At 43.1% G+C, this 17,854-nt stretch overlaps 1 protein-coding gene and 1 long non-coding RNA gene across 3 annotated transcripts; one reads left to right on the top strand and one right to left on the bottom strand.

Moving 5' to 3' along the window:
- Positions 1-4,029: 4,029 nt before the first annotated feature.
- On the top strand, positions 4,030-5,399 carry LOC147434390 (uncharacterized). 2 transcript variants are annotated; one of them, XR_015185244.1, is made up of 4 exons: positions 4,030-4,166; positions 4,562-4,632; positions 4,733-4,944; positions 5,089-5,399. It is a non-coding gene; the product is annotated as an uncharacterized LOC147434390 (long non-coding RNA). The 2 variants fall into 2 exon arrangements; XR_015185243.1 differs by lacking the exon at positions 5,089-5,399 and having other exon boundaries at positions 4,733-5,078.
- A 10,606-nt stretch (positions 5,400-16,005) lies between these two features.
- On the bottom strand, positions 16,006-16,956 carry LOC147434389 (uncharacterized). The gene is made up of 3 exons (XM_086489931.1): positions 16,810-16,956; positions 16,656-16,711; positions 16,006-16,310 (listed from the first exon to the last, which is right to left on the bottom strand). Exons 1-3 carry the CDS (start codon positions 16,901-16,903, stop codon positions 16,254-16,256), a joined length of 207 nt encoding a protein of 68 aa, XP_086346057.1. The 5' UTR covers positions 16,904-16,956; the 3' UTR covers positions 16,006-16,253.
- Between the last annotated feature and the right edge of the window lie 898 nt (positions 16,957-17,854).

Here is a 17,854-nt window from a genome sequence, read left to right as displayed (position 1 = left end):
AACCTTGTGCTCTGATACCAATGTAACATTTAATGGCCTAAAAACTTGTGTGTAGCGGAAATTAGCATGAACATAGTGGGCATTTCATTAGAATAGATTCCTAATGAGAATTACAAGAGTGCTTGGGTGGAGAGAGCAACAAAAATCATAACACCTAGTTAGATAGCATGAACAATACTCTCAAAAGAGAGAGAAATTAAGCTATTGAAAACAGTTGAGGACCGGATTTGCATGGAGCCGGTCCCCCCTCCAAAAGGCTTTGTATTATGGTTTCTCCCATGAAGAGAGACATTGTACAATACAATTCTTTGTGTTCCTTCAAGACTAGCTAGTGCAATGAAGATGAAAGCTTCATGCACTAAGCAAAACACTTAGCAAACACAACATCAATTATCCCCGGTCTTAGATCCAAGACCTCACACACCTTCGAAGATGGTGAGAGCTAGCAGGGTATCAGAGTCGATTGAGAGGAAGAAGGAGTATCTTACAAGAAAGATGTACATCTCCTCACATAATCACTCATATTAGCATAGCTTAGCTTAGTAATTAGCATGGTAGAGGAGATGAGCATGCATTGAAGCTTGGCTCTTGGTTGGATTTGCATCACAAAGCCAAGAGTTGTTGGTGTAGGCCTCCCTTCTCACAAGCTTGGAGTAGGTGGTAAGCTTTCCATTAAAGCTTGAGAAGGAGAGAGAGTCTTCTTTACTTCACACATGAGATTGTGTGAGCGTGTGTGTGATAATTCCTTGCAAAAATCAGCCCCCTCTCTCTCTTGGGCGAGCCCCCTTGCTATTTTCTCTTGCTGTCCTACCATTGGACCTCCCTAGAGCTAGCCAATGACTATTAAGCATCATAAGTGATAACCTTCTGACATGTGTCCCCCTTTCCCCTTTTGTGAGAGCTTAAGGTAATTTAATAATTCAACTAAACTCTCATTGGACCCCTTTGCCTCCTGGCCAATAGGAATCAGGCAAGCCATTGACTGTTGAATGCTCATTGGACCACTTGGGAGACTGTCCAATAGTCTTCTAGAGGACTTAATTCTCATTGGTTCTTTTATTAAGTGTTTTTAAATTAATTAAACTAGATTTACTCTAGCCTAATTCTCATTGGTCCACCTCCAAGGCCATCCAATAGGAATTGGGTACACCTTGTGGGCATCTGGCCTAGGGAGCTGACATGTGTCCCTCATTCCCTTTGTGTAAAGGGAGCTTGTGTGTGTGTGTGTGTGTGTGGCTTTCTCTCTCATCCCCTACATGCTAGGCTCGCCCCCTCCTATGTAGGGATGTGCAAAGACTTTTTTGGACACACACAAAGCATCCAATTCCCATATGGTTGACCTTTGGACACAACCTTTGAATTTTGGAACCTTAGCATTTTGGAAGTTTTAATGGGCTGAACCTTAGGGTCTTTTTAGCCCATTGTTGCACATGGCTCTTTTGCAGATGGCCCCCCCTTTGGATCCCTATTTTCCCTCCTTTGGATCCCTACTGTGGCCGGTCTGCTAGCTTAACCAATATTCTATCTTTTTTCTCCCCTGGCACTTCCCCATATTAAATGATCGGTTAAAATGAGAAAATCATTTAGGAGAATTAGATATTGATTATTATGACATTACCTCTCTCTTGAAATCATAGTCGTCCTCGACTATGGTGTAGAGAAGATAAAGCATATTCATGAGTCCTTTTCTTAGCGGGTAGAGGATCCCTATGTTACCCTACGACATCATTCCACAATGGATGACTAGTCCATTTGGCGCTTGATTATTACACCCTTGGCAGTCACTTTGGCACCAGTTTGTTTGCGGATGGTCATGCGTTGATGGATGCATACTTTCTTGAGCACACACGGTGCTATTGAGCTCTTTTGAGAGCCAATATCCTCGTAAGGATATGTTTACTGCATGCAGCAGTTTTCTGGTGTCTGTTTGTGCGCGATTTCTCATGTACGTTGAGTTTCAGTCACTACAGCTCATCGACATCATCAGGAGGAGCTTTTGTCGTATCATCACCAAGGGGAGGATATTCAACATCATCATCAAGTGTAAAGAAGTGTTATGATTGTGGAAGAATGGGACCTGTAGCAAAGGATTGCTACACCAGCAAGTCTTGCAAAAAAAGTGGTAAGAAGGGGCATCCTCCTCTCGATGCTACTCAAGTGGAGGCAATAGCAGTGGAAAAATCAGCATCAACAATAGAAATTAAATAGGCAAGAAATTTTCAAGAGGATCAGCTAATGTAGCGGTGGACGAAGAAGAAGACAAAGACCAAGGCGAAGCAACTTGGTCTACTGTGACGACATACTTTGAAGATTGAAGCCTCTCAACTTCAAGGGGAGGACTTTTTCTTTTTGTCATCCTTAGTGGAGATATGTATTGACATCCTGTGTGGATACTGTGTCATCCTTAGTGGATAAAGAATCTTCATTGTATTGTCCTAATCCAAACCTCAAGGGGAGGATTGTAAGATGTGAGCTTTGTCCTTGAGTCGCTAGAGTATGAGTCAATGGAGAAAATGTGGAATTATCTAACCTACACATACTTACTTGTGTGCATTATGTTTGTCTTCCATCCACCCTAGCTGCACGATCCCATTCTCATCACTAGTCGGGTCGACCATGCCCCTTGTATTAACATCAATGTATGAGGTTCTCACTAAATTTTTGCAATATTCGTGGAGCTATGAAAACCCATTGTATTGCATGTTCTGCAGAAAACCCAACAAATTTTGTACTCAATTTAGTGTGATTCAACAAATCCTTCAAAATAACATGAAAATTAGGAGAGCTATCATTGGAGTTTTTCCTCCTTGTCTATAAAAAATGGCTTTTGCAAATAGTAGTATTTTGGGTGCATGTTTTGTGATACTTGCATGTTTGTGCAAACAACCTTCAAAAGTTGCATCCTCAAGATTCACTTGTCAGCATTGGTTTCGAATTACGGATTTTTCAGAGGACTATGATATATGCTTGTAAAGTTCGTTTTTCTTAAAATTGCAACAATTTTGGTTTGATGCAATATTTAGTGTTGTGTATAAGCATTCGCTAGCTCTTTGTAAGCCTTGCCAACTTTCATGTGCTCTAGGCTCATTGTTCTGTGAGTTATCACTTGGTACTTTGCTAAAGTCTTGCACATGTATGTTTTCTTTGAGTGGTGGTGCTAGTTACAAAAAATTTGCACTTGCTTTCTTTATATCTAGCTTATATGCTCTCAACATACTCCGATGCTTCTACTTTCAATTGGCAATTTGGCAGGCCTAGTGATTTCATCACTTGTATATGTTACATATATAAGAATGAATATTCGCAGGGTTGTATTTTAAAACCCTTTCCTTGAAAAAGGGCAGCTTGTTGTGCAGTTTGCCTATCCTTGGGAAGAACTACACATTGCACAATTCTTGCCTTAACACTATCTCACAATGGCATGGGCATGAGGGGATCAATGGTGGACGACAAAAATGGGGGGCGCGTCAATCATGGACCGTCAGATCTGATGGTGCGAGGGCAATTCAAATTTACAATCTTCCCTAAATTTACAAATCCCCCCCGCATTTACTATACGACATACTCAAATTCCCTATATTTCAAGGAATGCAAGCGGGCATAGTGGTTACAACACAGGGCTCGTAGTGGGGAGGTGGTGGGTTCGAGACATGGGGTGCAACCCGTTCCAAATTTGCAAGCCTACCCGATTTACTTTTCTCCCGGAAATTTCCAAATGTCCCGAACTTACAAATGTGTATCGACGGACGGCCCAAATCAACGCAACCATTGATCCCCTGATCCCCTCGTGCCTGTGGAGGCAAATCTTGCCATGCTTGATGGGAAGGCTTGCAATTTTCAAGGTCACTCTGCGATGGCCGTTCTTGGAAATTGGAGAAAAGTTGGTCAAAAAGCAATGGTGTGGTGAGCTGTGAAGGCGATCAAAGGTCAAGGGACAGACTGCCAGGGATTAGGATATTTGTGAAATTATACGACTCTACGAGGTTCTCAAAAGTGGCCTACAGTGGGCTGGGTATTTCTAGGTAGGCAGGGGCAGTTAGCTTGGTGAGCTTATAGGGACAGAGCTCAGACGAGGCTACTGCAATTAGGATGGGGTGGTTCTTAAGCGGGTTGCTGGTGATGGCCCTGCTCTTTTCTTCCACCACTGCGGCCTTGGCTGTTGAGAGGTATTAAGTTACGCACTCTGTTCCTGCATTTACCGCTCTGTAGTGACTGCACCCCTGCGCATTGGCACTTAATTGACCGTACTCCTCCTGCATTTAATGCACTCACAAGAAGATTTAGAAATTTTCTCATGCAGGAGTCTTTCTCAGTGTTTTTCATACAATGCATAACATCATGAGCTTCTGCTCGAGAGGCACCGCATACCTAGCTGCGTACGATTGGGGGCAAGGGACCCACCGGGCCTGCGATCCCCTACCCCAAATCATACCTAGCTAGGTATGCGGCGCCTGGCGCCTCCCTCACAGAAGCTCATGATGTTGAGGTAAGTCACAATGTGGGAATTATTGTGAGTATTATTTGTCCAAAACTTCTTGTGACTATACTGTCTGTCCTACAGTTAAAGATGGCCCCCAGGAACTGGAGAGAGAACCATCACCTTCGCATCCTCAGCAACCCACTGATGATCCGGTATTCTCCTACTTCCCTATAGGCTATCACCCTTACTCTCATGACTCCTCTTCTTCATTTTCTGACTTCTGCGCACGTTGACGCTTGGCTTCATCCGCAGTCATCCAAGAAATCCAACGGCCAACAGGGATCTTTCAGACAGAACTGCTGCTAATTTCCAAAGCAACTTCATCTCCATGTTCATGGCACTGTTGGCACATGCATCTCTTTTTATCACAGCAAGAAGACCCTCTCCATCTACCTTAGGTGGACTAATCAACTATAATTCATGGTAGCCAAGACTTGGATGTCTACATCTAAAAAAAAATAGAGGTAAATTGACTATATCAGAAGGTTGTAACGATATATCTCCCTTCTCACCTTTCCTTTGAAATTTTAGGGAAAACTCCAAATTTAGAGGTGGGAGTATACTAAACCTAGTCTTTTTTTAAAAGATTTGCCAACTTTGTTCCACAGGTGTTGCTGTTCCACCTTTATAAAGTCCACGAGGCATGATTGGCACAAATAACTAGTTTGTTGGATTTGTTAGCATATATTTCCAATAAAGCGTTGAGGCCAAGGTTTTTGAGATCCTTCTCTTCTCTATGAAATCATGGCCAATGATTTGAAAGTGGATGTGGTATGCAAGAATGGTTTTTGGTATTTCGTTTTATCTCACGAAGAAACAATGTGAAATTTTCTTATTTGAAGATGAACTAGTTTGCCTCGATTGATCCATAGTGCAAATGATCAAGAAGAGCATTGTTGTACCTTTCATCTCATATCGTCTCTCTTATTTTGGAAGCTTCGGAGCATCTCTCCTCGAAGCTTTTGCCAAAAGCTGCACGACCTCGCAATGAAATTTGGCATTAACGGATATGTGAAGGTTGCACAATAATTTTTAAAGATGGAAGGAAATGCATTTTGTGCAATGGAATGTTTATGCCCATCAAAAAAATTAAAAGACCATACATACGTATGATGTATGTATGGTGTGCAGTTGGCACCGTAAGCCACATTTATCCCCTCCAATATTATTATGCTTCTCCTCTAGTGTTGGATGGACTTTCTTATTTAAAAATTTTTGCAATTGCACGAGGAAGAACTCATTATCGTTGATTTATGTCGGCTTGTGTTCTCTCTCAGCGTCCCTTCGTTGGACATCACAAAAGCTCTTCAATCGTTATCACGTTCATCTATGGATAAATCTGATGTGGATCAACTGCTAAATGTCCCTTTCGCTGTTCCACCACCTAGCCACTAGTATGTGTGTTGATATACCCCATCAAAGCACCACCAAGCACCTACAAACTTGACTCAAGACCATCTTTTCAATCGTAGCATGTATTTCTTAGCATTTTTCAAATGCCCTAGGATCACCACATGCCTTCAAGACATAGATGTATGAAAGAGCCTCTGGAGACACTCGCATGTTGAAGTATACTTCTTAAACGACCCCATACTTCCTCGTCGAGTCGGCGTTTGGCATACTTTGAATATCGCTTTCCATGCCGAAAAGGATTATGTCAGTATGTAATTGTAAGCCTCCATTGATGACTCCCTCAGAGCCACAAGCCTTGAACCCACATATGAATGTAATATAATTGGGTATCACACCTTTCAATATCATTTGATCATAGAAAACCATTCCTTTATCTCCAACTGATTGGTTCGATAAGCAAGCCAACTACGTTCATACATGAGGGCAACTACCAAGCCAAGGTCTCCTCCCAATTGTGCATTGTGTGTGCAGCCCCTGTTGTCCTCAAGGTCAGGTAGGCATCTTTTGGTATAAAAGCAATGGCATCACCATCCTAGAAATCGTAAGCTGCACGCACCCCAAATTCGCCACATTGTTCACACCCTCCACGATGTCAAGACCGTCATGAATTTGAATACCCCAAGTTGCCATCCATCTTAGGAAGCTCTGCAGCCTTCTCCTACATTTGTCACACACCTCCTTTTAGCTTAAACTTGTTGCAAAATCACGCACAATAAACCTAACATCCTTCCTTCTCTTCATCATTCGGACTCTCTCTTCATCTATATGCAGTATTCATGCACTCTAGAATTACGCTCCAAAAATAGCTTCGTGCTCGAAAATTAACTCCATTTGCCTTTAGTGGCGTTGCGTATAGCTATTACACAATCAAGGTAAATAGTTACAAAAAGGGTTATAAAGGGGTCCATGCAACAGAGTCAAAAGGTCTCAAAGAGGGTATAAACAATAGATCCTTCGTGAAGGAAAAATCTAGATGTACATCACCCACAAACCATAGGTCTTAGAGAAAGGGAGGTAGACAAAGACAAGATTCATGGTAGGGGAAAATAACATGAGTGTTTAGACGTTGTATCATTCAGAGCCTCTTTTGAGAATACATAGCCGCTAGTTTCCTCTAGTAAAGTTTCCATATGTATTGAGCATCAATGCGTTTATTCAAAGATTTGAACGTAAAGAAGTCTCCTTAATGAGGGATTGAAGGCTACATCACCTCCAATAGTAGCTAAAGCTCACAACAGCGAGGCTTGAGGTAGCGTAATCTTTCAAGGAGGCATATACTGAGGCAATGGAGACAACCAACAAAAAAGTGGAAGATATGACAACCAAATTTGAAGCAGGGTTAGAAGCCTTAAGGGCAACAATGCAGCAGAAAGAGCAACACCTGAAAGAGGTTACCACGGCCTTACAGAATACCAGCTCTTTTGCTCAAAGAGTGCAAGTCCAGCTTGATGTAGCAAATGCTCAGTTAGCAGAATCAGATTCTCAATGCCAAGAGCAAACTCAACTACTCAACAAATTGCATACAAGTCCCACTGTGGCCACATTGCAAGATATTGATGATGCCTACAAAGCACTTGAGCAAAAGACCAAAGAACTGGAAATGGAAATCAAGCTTGAGCAGATGCAATGCCGAGAGCTATCCATCGGATTTAAGCAAAGAGAAGAAGGCTATCAAAAGGAGATAGCACATCTCAAAGTTGAGCTTCAAAAATCTCAAGAGGCCATCAAAGCTCAGGCATCCACCTCTGGCGAGGACCAACCAGAGACTAACATGGGAGATGCAGATACCTTACAATTCATGAATTTTGAAGAAACACTAACCACAAAAGCAAGTCTCCCCGAGATTGTGGTTACACAAGAAGAATTCGGTCCCTCTGTATCTACAACAAGCTTGATTGTAGAAGAAGAACCCTTGCTTAAAAAGCAAGGAGAAGACAAAACCGAGCAAGTATGGAAGGAGGCCATACAATGGGAGGAGAGGTTCCTCATTCAATCAATTTCAATCTTCTAACAATGGAAAATACCAATGAAGAGTGGCATTAACAAGCTCTCCCCTAGCCGCTAATCAAGTTTGAAGTGCTGCATATTAAAGAAAGGCTACTCAAAGAGCTCGCTTCCAATCAAACAATGGTACATCCTAAGTGGCGTGACATTTAGCTAAACCGGCACCCAATGTACCAATAGAAATCAAGCAAGATTCGGTGCAGTGCCCAGTCCCAAGGGTCTGCAGCTGGCAACAAAAATCCATCATCAAACAGAAGCGAATAACTTGAGTCACTTACCCACAAATCCCACCACCACCAAATGGCAAGCCAACCGAAGATTATATGGTGGAGAATATCTCATCAATGATACAAAACTTTTTCTGGATACCAGATTTGGCTTGCGTTATGTTGGTCAAAATTTTTAAGATGCTTCTCACTTGTTTATAGACACTCCATCAAGCTCAACAAACAGATGCCACCTGAATGTTATTCCTTGAGGGCAATCATGACCTATGCTATGACTTGTAAGAGCAACCATTAAAGAATATTGTAAACTTGGCAAGGATGATTCTCCTAAATCAAATGTTGAGAAGGCTGAGATGGCTAAGATTCCATATCCCTCAGCTATGGACATTCTCATGTATGTGATGGTGGTTACGAACGCAGACATTGCATTTGCAATGGGAGTGGTGAGTCATTACAAAGAAATTTTCTTGAATAGTCCAAGCTTGTGAAAAACATCCCATTGGTAGTAATTCAACCATGTGAGCCTTCCATGGCAATGAAGCTTTGAATGTGGCTTGGTAAGTCTTCAGGAGCACCGGCACCAAATCTAACATACATGCAGAACCATGGAGTTGAGTGAAATCCACCATTGAGCTTGCACAGTAGGCCACAAGTCAAATATGGTACTTGCATGTATAAGATCATTGTTGTGTATGTGGGCTAAAAATTTCAAATCAAGGGTTGAAAATATTCTTGTGCATCAATGTTGACTGATGCCAAGGCCATGAGATCAAAGAGCTAAATGTCATCCCTTGTCAATGTTGTTTGTGTGAGATGGAAACTTTAGTTGAGAGAAAATCCTTGGAGTTGTCGATAGTGAGTTCAAAACTTAATCCAAAAGATTATGAAGGAGGTGTACCTTTTGGGAGTCTTGAAGAGACAAGATTGATGGTGCCGATGCTTAAAGAGGGTGCCACTTCTTCAAGGTTGACATTCAAAGATGTCAAGGATTCTTTTAAGATGAGGACCATTGAGGGATTGGGAAAGCCACTATTCACACCTACGCACATACATCCCCCAAGTTACAAGAGAATGAAGGAAAGGGTGTCATGTCACAAGAGGTCGAGAGAAGGGAAGAAGTGTCTCGATACTAGTAGCCACAAGTGATCGCCCATATGCCTTGCCGATTGGATGACGGCTACGATGTTTAAGTATGGACACCCAACCAACACTTAAAATTAGGGAGGAAGGTAATTAAAGACGATCTCTTCAAAAAAAGAGAAGTTTAACCATGGTCATAGTAAGATTTGATGCTAATTTTTAATCAAGAGACACCCAAACTAAGAGAGTTACTTACTTTAAAAAATTCTTAAATAAGCCAAGAACTTATTCAAGACTAATTAGCTTATTAGGTAAAGAAATTCCTAATCCGGATCTAATACCATGTTGGAAACTGTGTGTGTGTGTGTGTGTGTGTGTGAGAGAGAGAGAGAGAGAGAGGTAGACAAATTAACATCATTATATATCCGAATGTACAACAGAGTGCTTATATAGCCCAACATGCTAATACAAGTGACCTCATTGATTTGACCATAGTACGATCCTAGGGCGGTCACTTTTTAGAATGTGTATGCTATCATGTGAGTTAACCGGAGAAGATTATTAAAAGATCAAAATGTATCAAAATGTATACATACTGTAAGACCCGCGGGTAGACAGACATGCGAATAACCTCCCAACCATCCTATATATAGTCCCCTGGCCCTCTTCTATATATAGACCCCTTTACTGCATGTGTGTCCGGCACATTGCCCGGGCCGTGCCCGTTTAGTTCTACCCTTGGCATGACATTACTTCCCCCTTGGAGAAGCGTTTTCGTCCTCGAAAACACAAGTGGTAGTATCTTCATAAGAACACTAATTTTTTCCACCGTGGCATCCCTCATGGATCCAACGGTTCGTTGAATCGTTCGTTGAATCGGAACCCGGTTCATTGGGAGGTTCAATGAAATCAAGAGTAACATCTTGATTTTCCACATTGTTGTCCCTCTGCAACCGTCTTGGTTAACCGACCCATAATCAAAAGAGCGTGAAGGCTCCATTTAGAACTCACTGGAGAATACTAAACGAGTTATCACAACTAAGAGGTGTCTAAATGCATACCCAGGTTTCAGATTTTCTGAAGGTACTGGAATGTGCAATATAACCTCGGCTCATCTTTCCATGAAAGTACTATGCTGACATACTCATCAGCAGCAACCAAGTCCTTGACTTGCGGTGGTTTCTTGCCAATAATCAACCTCATCCAAACTGATGATTAAGGTTGATAACTTGAGAATAATAGGCAAAGACTAAAACTAGCCATAACATGCCTTTCATCATATGAAACGAACTCCAAACCAGAAAAGTAAACGATCTAGTTGTTTCACTTCTTGCTAACGTATGCACTTAGCATATCCTTTAGCATGCTTTACTAACGTATGCACGTTGCATATCCGTTAGTACTAAATAGAATGCTTGTAAGTTGCTCATCCTACGTGGGATGAATAGCAACAGTAAGAGTGAGGTGCTTTCCCCCAACCACTTACAGACAGTCGCCCACGACTGACGACAAACTATGACTCAATCATTGAGTATCTAGGCATATACTCGATATGGAATGGAGACAACCAACTAGGTTGAAAGTAGATTGGAGTTTCAAGCAGCCAATCACAAACACCTATACTCAGCCATCACCTTGTATGGCAGGGTGTCAACTCATACTGAATCTGCAAGAGAGATTGCACTGGCAGTGCAAAAGGGTGCAGAAAGAATAAAGTCCACGAATTTGCATGCCGCTCCGAATAAATTTGTGTTAAACACTAGGGCCCATAACACCTAGTGTGCATGCATTTAACACAAACATATCCGAATCGCAATTCCATGACGAGACTTTGGACCATAACAGAATGTGACAGCCCGGTCACACCTAGGTACCAACCATGAGACATTCTCATGAACATAGCATACTTTGCAATAAAAGTTGGACCATAATAGAATGTGACAACCCAGTCACACCTAGGTACCAACCATGAGACATTCTCATGTACATAGCATACTTAGCTATATGTAGAAACAACCCTCCGTTAAGGTGGTTTCACATCACTTGTAATCATAATAAGTTTGTACTTAGTGCCCGACAATTTCTGGCCACTGAAATTGCTCCTGATATTGTGTGCTCAAAATGGTCGAATCCATGGATGTGACCAACATCTAGGGACTTTGTCGTGACACATTTTTAGATAGTTGGCACCAGTGTCAGTCCCAGAGACTCATATTCTCCACATGTGGAATATGTCTCAAACAAGGATATCAAGAAAAGAGACATCCATCAAGTACGAGCTGGTACTTGTGTGTGGAGGTAACTGCTATCACTCCGCGACAAGAGTGAGAGGGACCCTCATTATCATACTCCACACTAGCTAAACTGAACTCCTTGAGTTCCTAGACCATGTTGTATCCCATGTGACAACATGTGCCAAATCGAACCCTACAACTAGGGTCGTAACAACATAAGGTATAGTGGACGCTACGGTCCAAAATACTCTGTTCCAACATGCCCTTGGCATGGCTTTGAAACATTCAAGCGTATTTATACGACTTGTACTAAAAACCGTGGGTGTTGCCTGCGCAATCCAACCCCTTTGGGTAACATCTACGTAGTCAAACCCCTTGGTAAGACCCTCTGTAGAAACTGCTCAACTAGCAGGCAACGGTAATCAACATAGTTAACCGTGTACATAATGATTGGAATCAACTCAAAAAGTTGAATTCGTCCGCCATCGTGTGGTAGATTGCGGAAGTCTTTCCTTGAAAGTTTAACTGGGAGAGATCAAACTGTGATCCTCAATGCCTAGGGGGTGATTTAGCTGTGAGTTGTAGAGATCAGCTGCTGTGAGTTGAAGATTTATCAAAAACTCAACTTGAGTGTCGTACTGAAAACATGCAGTGCAAAAATGACACTGTAAACATCCTGAATGACAAGACCCTTGCTTGTCCATTAACGTTGATTTATACTTCCCTAGATAGATCTGTTCACTCTTGAAAACAATCACCCAAAGAATGGCAATAGTTGGGTCCTACCCTTGGCATGACAATGGCTCTTAGCCGGTGTGGCTCATAGCCCTTGTGCAAATTAGTGTTCAATGGACGAACCGATGAAGACTAATTTGAGTAGCATCTTAGCCACGTGCTAGCTGAGAGTTAGAACACCTTGGCTCAGGCTGACTCACGAGCAAAACACGTATCAAAAGGTTCTTAGAAGATTTTCATTATTCCCTTAACGAGAGAGAACGAGAGAGAAGAAGAGCATGCTGGGCTGCGTAACTTTCCTTGAACGACTATGACGTGTATAGTTGATTGCCATGCTCGTGTGCATCTTATGCCTAACGTGCAGCGTATCCTATAAGCATGCAACAAGTTTCTGCTATGACTCTCTCATTGAGAGAGGTAACAAAAAAACACAATCACATCTTGATCTACCTGCTTTGTAGGGTCGTGATTGTATGAAAATGACATAGCATTGGCACTTTGCCTGTGAAATAAGTCCTAGATTTAGGTTCCTTTTAGTGATGTGGGGTGTTGATAGCAACCAACCGTCAATTTCAACAATCCATCACTTAGTCTGTCCTTGACAGATTTGCGAGTGTGATAGCGGAAGCATAATGCATAAAGTGGTGGAATCCATGCCACCTGCTTAGCATGCCTTGCATGAAAAAACGAAAGCCCTTGGCTACTATAACGGTCTCAAGCATGAGAACCGAAACCATAAGTGCCTTGCACAGAATAAACTGGTAGGGATTCTGTGAGCTGACATTCCGTATTTTGCCAGTTCCCCAATCTTGTGTGCCAAAGCCCTTGATTCCAAATCAATGGCAGTATCTCGACACAAGGGAGAAGTCCGTGCTTCACGTAAAATTGTCAAAGCACTTTGCTTTGCACAATGACAGTAATTGCCAAGTAAAGTGTAAACAACGAAAAAAAAACCAAGAAAAACTTAAACTTGGCTAACCTGGTAGTTGCTGCTGCAACCGGTTGTTATGAGATTCGAAAGGGAAAGCTCGCGTAAAGGTGCCTCATAGCCAAATCGGCCGTACGAGAAAGAGTTGTCACATATGGATATACGCCCTTTTGTATCATATACATCCGTCGTATACGGAATGAAATATCTGCAAACCGTTTGCCAAAGCCTTCCCAAGTTTGTATGCTCATAGCATATGCCAAACGTGGTGAGTCACTATGGAAGATGCAAAAATAGAAGCCTTGCTTCACCTAAATCTGGTACTGCTAATAGCCAACGGATGTGGCTGCAAATAGCATGACAAAAAGAATCGACCTTGTCGAGCAATTTCAAGTGAAATTAACCAGTATTGTGTGACAAGCATCCTATGTTGGCTTGTAGAAACAGTGACAAGGAGTCGGCCATGCCGAGCAACTTGCTGCCCTCAACAAATCCAGTAATATGCCATGCCCGTCACCGTGAGATGCTGAAAAACTGGCCCTTGGCCCTGCCTTTGAAGCAAAAAGTAACCTGTGATGAGCGTGCTCCATCAAGGTACTCAGGAGAAGCCATGCTTCATATAACTATGTCTGGCCTCTTTGCCAATAAATGCTATTAGCAACCGATGACATAGCAAAAAGAGTCGACCTTGTGAAGCATGCATAAAAAATTGACCGTGTCGAATTATAAACGTAATGGAAAAAAAGCAAAACACGTGCCCGTGATGCATCTCGTACCTGCTTGGCATTATGAATGATAGCCGTGATTATTCATTCCATTGAATACAAGAGTTACAAAGCACATCTGCAATAAGTACTCCACTTTATGCTGTCAAGGGCCTTGCCCAATTCGCAATCAATTTGGAATCTTGTGAGCAACTTCAATGCTCCAGGGGTGTTACACAAACCGTGCGTCGGCCCTGCCGAGTTCTGTGCACCTTGAACAAGAGCGTTGCCGTAGAATCATTCAAGCCTTGCTTGATAAATTCTACCTATCTCTGGAATCATGGAGAAAATCCATGAAGGCATCATAGCCGTTGAAGGATCCTGCTCGTAGTCGGCCTTGCATGCCGTTGCATGCCCGTGCATGCTCGCAGCTTTGGCGACCACGCATGTTCTTGATTCTAGAGGGTCTGCAAATCTGAAATATTTTGTCATCCAGTTTCGTGCCTTGGAAGGTCCAATCAAAGCCAAGGCAAGCGGTGGAAGGCCACGGTTGAAGAAAAAGCTTGCACCAGGCCTTGCTGTGGTGGGAGGGGCCCCTAGGGTGGCCCCTTGGGCACCCTAAGGCGCCCAATCGAAGACGAATGTGAAAGAAACATTAAAAAAAAAACGAAACCTGTTCAGCTTTCATGGCGACGTACGCCCAGTCGAAACCTGAGATGGAACACTAACTGGCCATCGAGGGCCAAGGCTATAGAGTCGAAAAGTGCTCCTCTCCCTGTTGCGATCCCAAAGACGCCGAGAACACTCAATTCGGCTCAGGTCCGGTCCTCGCTCTCCTTGTGTGCAAGCAGCCGCTCCCACGGCCCTGCATGTCGAGCTGTCCAAGGGGCGTTGCCCGCCTTGTGGGATCCATAACCGGAGCTTTCCGAAGGGCTTTGCATGCAAAACTGAAGCATCATGCAAAGCTTCCACGAGCAGCATGCAGCCCCTTCGACCTGCAGCCCCTCCATCTCCCATGCTATGCCAATTCCATGGCGAAAGAAACTTCGAAAATTGATTCGCCTACGCTTCTCCATGCTTCGAGAAAGATAGAGAGAGAGAGAGAGAGAGAGAGAGAGAGAGAGAGAGAGAGAGAGGACTCGAGAGAAAGCCCTGCTTCTTCCCCTCCTCCATGGTTGCTCCCTCCCCTGAGCTCTGATACCAATGTAAGACCCGCGGGTAGACAGACATGCGAATTACCTCCCAACCATCCTATATATAGGCCCCTGGCCCTCTTCTATATATAGACCCCTTTACTGCATGTGTGTCCGGCACATTGCCCGGGCCGTGCCCGTCTAGTCCTACCCTTGGCATGACACATACAGAGGGGGGTGGGGGTTTTTTCAATAGGCACGTAGTGTAAATATAGTATGTATATTGAGGTATTATTAATAACCTCTTGAACGCACGTGATATAGGAAGCTTTTGATAAGTGACCGCCCCGGGAGTACGATGGAGTGCCCTCATAGCATAAGGCATAAGCAGAGAGCTAGCATAGAGATAGATCCTACGAACAATAGTGAGGAGTTTTGATTCTTGCTTATTTTTCCCATATGGAGCAGTCTTTGAGCGCCAATCTCAAGTAAGTATTTAAAAAATAGACAAGCTTAATTACGTCCTGGATTATTGTTTGTTTTTTCTTTTGCTGAAAAGACCTTTTTATGTCCATAAGCTTTAAGGGTCATTAATCTTTGATAATGCAACATTTTTGTAAGTGCTTGCTAATTCACTCAATGGTTTTGAGGGATTAAATATAGAGAAGCTACTTGAATGTACCTTTTCCAATTGCATTTCTTGCACCGTCACTTCTGCAACAAGGCTAGCAGAACTTGAAAGAAACCTAGTTTTAGCATGATCCTAATTGCAAGCTTTAGAATTTATCCCATAAAAGTAAAGGAAAGATGAGAAACATGATATTTTTGGACGAACTTATTATGAGAATATTCAAATATCACCAATTTACCTCTGAAGTATTCCCCACCACAAGAAGTTTTGGACAAATCCTCACAATAATTCCCACAATGTGACTTCCTCAACATCATGAGCTTCTGCTCGAGAGGCACTGCATACCTAGCTAGGTATGCGGTGCCTCTCGAACAAAAGCTCATGATGTTGTGCATTGTATTAAAAACATTGTAAGAGACTCCGTTTTCCTACATGAGAAAATCTTCTTGCGCATGTAGCCATTGCAACCTTAAGATATAAAGGTATTATCTATTGGTGATGAACGTTGGACATAGTCAAAGGCCATATTGTATGGATTGTCTGATTGTAGGCCCATGGTGCATGGTGTAGTTCAAGTTGGCAAATGACAAGCAGTGGCCCAGCTAAGCTCGAGCATGGGCAGTGTGCAGTACCAAACCTAAAGAAGAGCCTCTCTCAGTGAAGAAGTGAAACCTCCAATGGCAATTAGATGCAGCAGTTTTTGCCGACGCTTCCTTTGCGGCCAGCCGCCTTCTTGCGTGACTGCAAAAAGCCCAAGAAAATGAGAAGAGCTGTGTCACAAGAAGTTTTGGACAAATTCTCACAATATTTCTCATATTTTGACTCACCTCAACATCCGAGCTTCTGTGAGGGAGGCGCATACCTAGCTAGGTACGATTAAGGGTAGGGGACCGTCGGTCCGGTAGGGGGGGGCGGTGGTCCCCTGCCCCCAATCGTACCTAGCTAGGCTACGGTGCCTCCCTCACAGAAGCTCATGATGTTATGCATTGTATGAAAAACACTGAGAAAGACCCCCTTTTTCTGCATGAGAAAATTAATCTTCTTGTATGCGTAAGTGAGGTGATGTATAGAGTAGAAGAGATGTACATCAGAGAGCGAAGCTGGTGAAGCAGTCTCCACTTGCTGGGCACTCATCATGCTACCTGCAGCTCAGCACGTCGATGCATTAAGTCAGCCATTAATTAAATGCAGGGGGAGAGTCAGGAGTCAGTCAATAAATGCCACAAAAAATCTGGCTCACCGCTAGGGGCAGGGGCGGCACCCGCTGCAATGGTGGGCGAAAAGAGCAGGGCCATTACTACCAACCCGATTACTACTACCAACTTCAACCCCATCCTTGAATCCTTGCCTGCCCACACACGCTGTGTATGATCAGCTCTCTCCTTAGTATTCACAGGCTTGCGCATTGCCAAAGGACTCCATACAATGCTGATATATAGACCAGACCCTCATCTGTAAGTCAACCGTAACCTCTTTTACTCACGGGCTCTTGACTTTTAGTCGCCTTCACAGCTCACCACCTTTAGCTTTTTGACCAGCGTTTCTCCAAACTCCAAGAGTGACTCTTGCAGACTAGTCGCACAGGACCCAATTCGAGTTGTGGCGGTTTTTCATATGGGCAAGTTGGCAGAGAACTTGGCAAGCTGGCACGTTTTACAGTTAAATTATGCAAAGTTTTTTCAAGGTGAGGTTGAAATCTGGCTGGGTTGTGGAACTTTCAGCCAAGAGACTAGTCATGCTTGGTTAAGTGTGTCTTTGTGCGTCCTACACTAATTGCTGCAATATTGCTTATCCATTTTGTATGCCATCAAGCATGTGCTGCTATGGAGTCTTGGAGCCCATAGGCCCACCCTCACAAAAGTGTTACTCTGTTGTAAGTAGAGTGCGGGAAAGCTAATGAGTACTACATTGTATGTCCTAAAGCAAAAAGAGACAACTTGTTCATGCTCCAATCTCTCTCTCTAGAGAGAGAGAGAGAGAGAGAGAGAGAGAGAGAGAGAGCGCGAGAGAGAAGATAGAATTGGGAGATCTTGACCCTGGTTTGCTCATTGTTGCTCTAATGCTCTCTTTAGTAATAAGGCCTTCAAGCTTCCAAAACCCGAGTAATAGCTTGAATGAATGCACTGTGATGCACTATAGGAAGCATCCACTGAGGAGAAACAATCTAAATATGGTAGGGCGAGCACGCAAGGAATTCACTTGTAAATATGTAAGCAGAGCATGTGGGCTCAATAGAAGCTCGAGGGGGGGGGGGGGAAGCGGGTCACTATTCAATACCCCCTATA

This window comes from Adiantum capillus-veneris, chromosome 19 (genome assembly GCF_014529385.1).
Source record: "Adiantum capillus-veneris isolate H3 chromosome 19, ASM1452938v2, whole genome shotgun sequence".
Lineage (NCBI taxonomy): Eukaryota > Viridiplantae > Streptophyta > Polypodiopsida > Polypodiales > Pteridaceae > Adiantum > Adiantum capillus-veneris.
This window is presented reverse-complemented; position numbering and strand designations above follow the sequence as displayed.

Excerpts from the sequence above, each read along its gene's own strand:
- LOC147434389 (XM_086489931.1), bottom strand. The coding sequence starts at position 16,903 with ATGGGGTTGAAGTTGGTAGTAGTAATCGGGTTGGTAGTAATGGCCCTG. Across the intron at positions 16,712-16,809 it reads TGCCGCCCCTGCCCCTAGCG|GTAGCATGATGAGTGCCCAG; the intron begins GTGAGCCAGATT and ends GCTGAGCTGCAG. Across the intron at positions 16,311-16,655 it reads CACCAGCTTCGCTCTCTGAT|TCACGCAAGAAGGCGGCTGG; the intron begins GTACATCTCTTC and ends GGCTTTTTGCAG.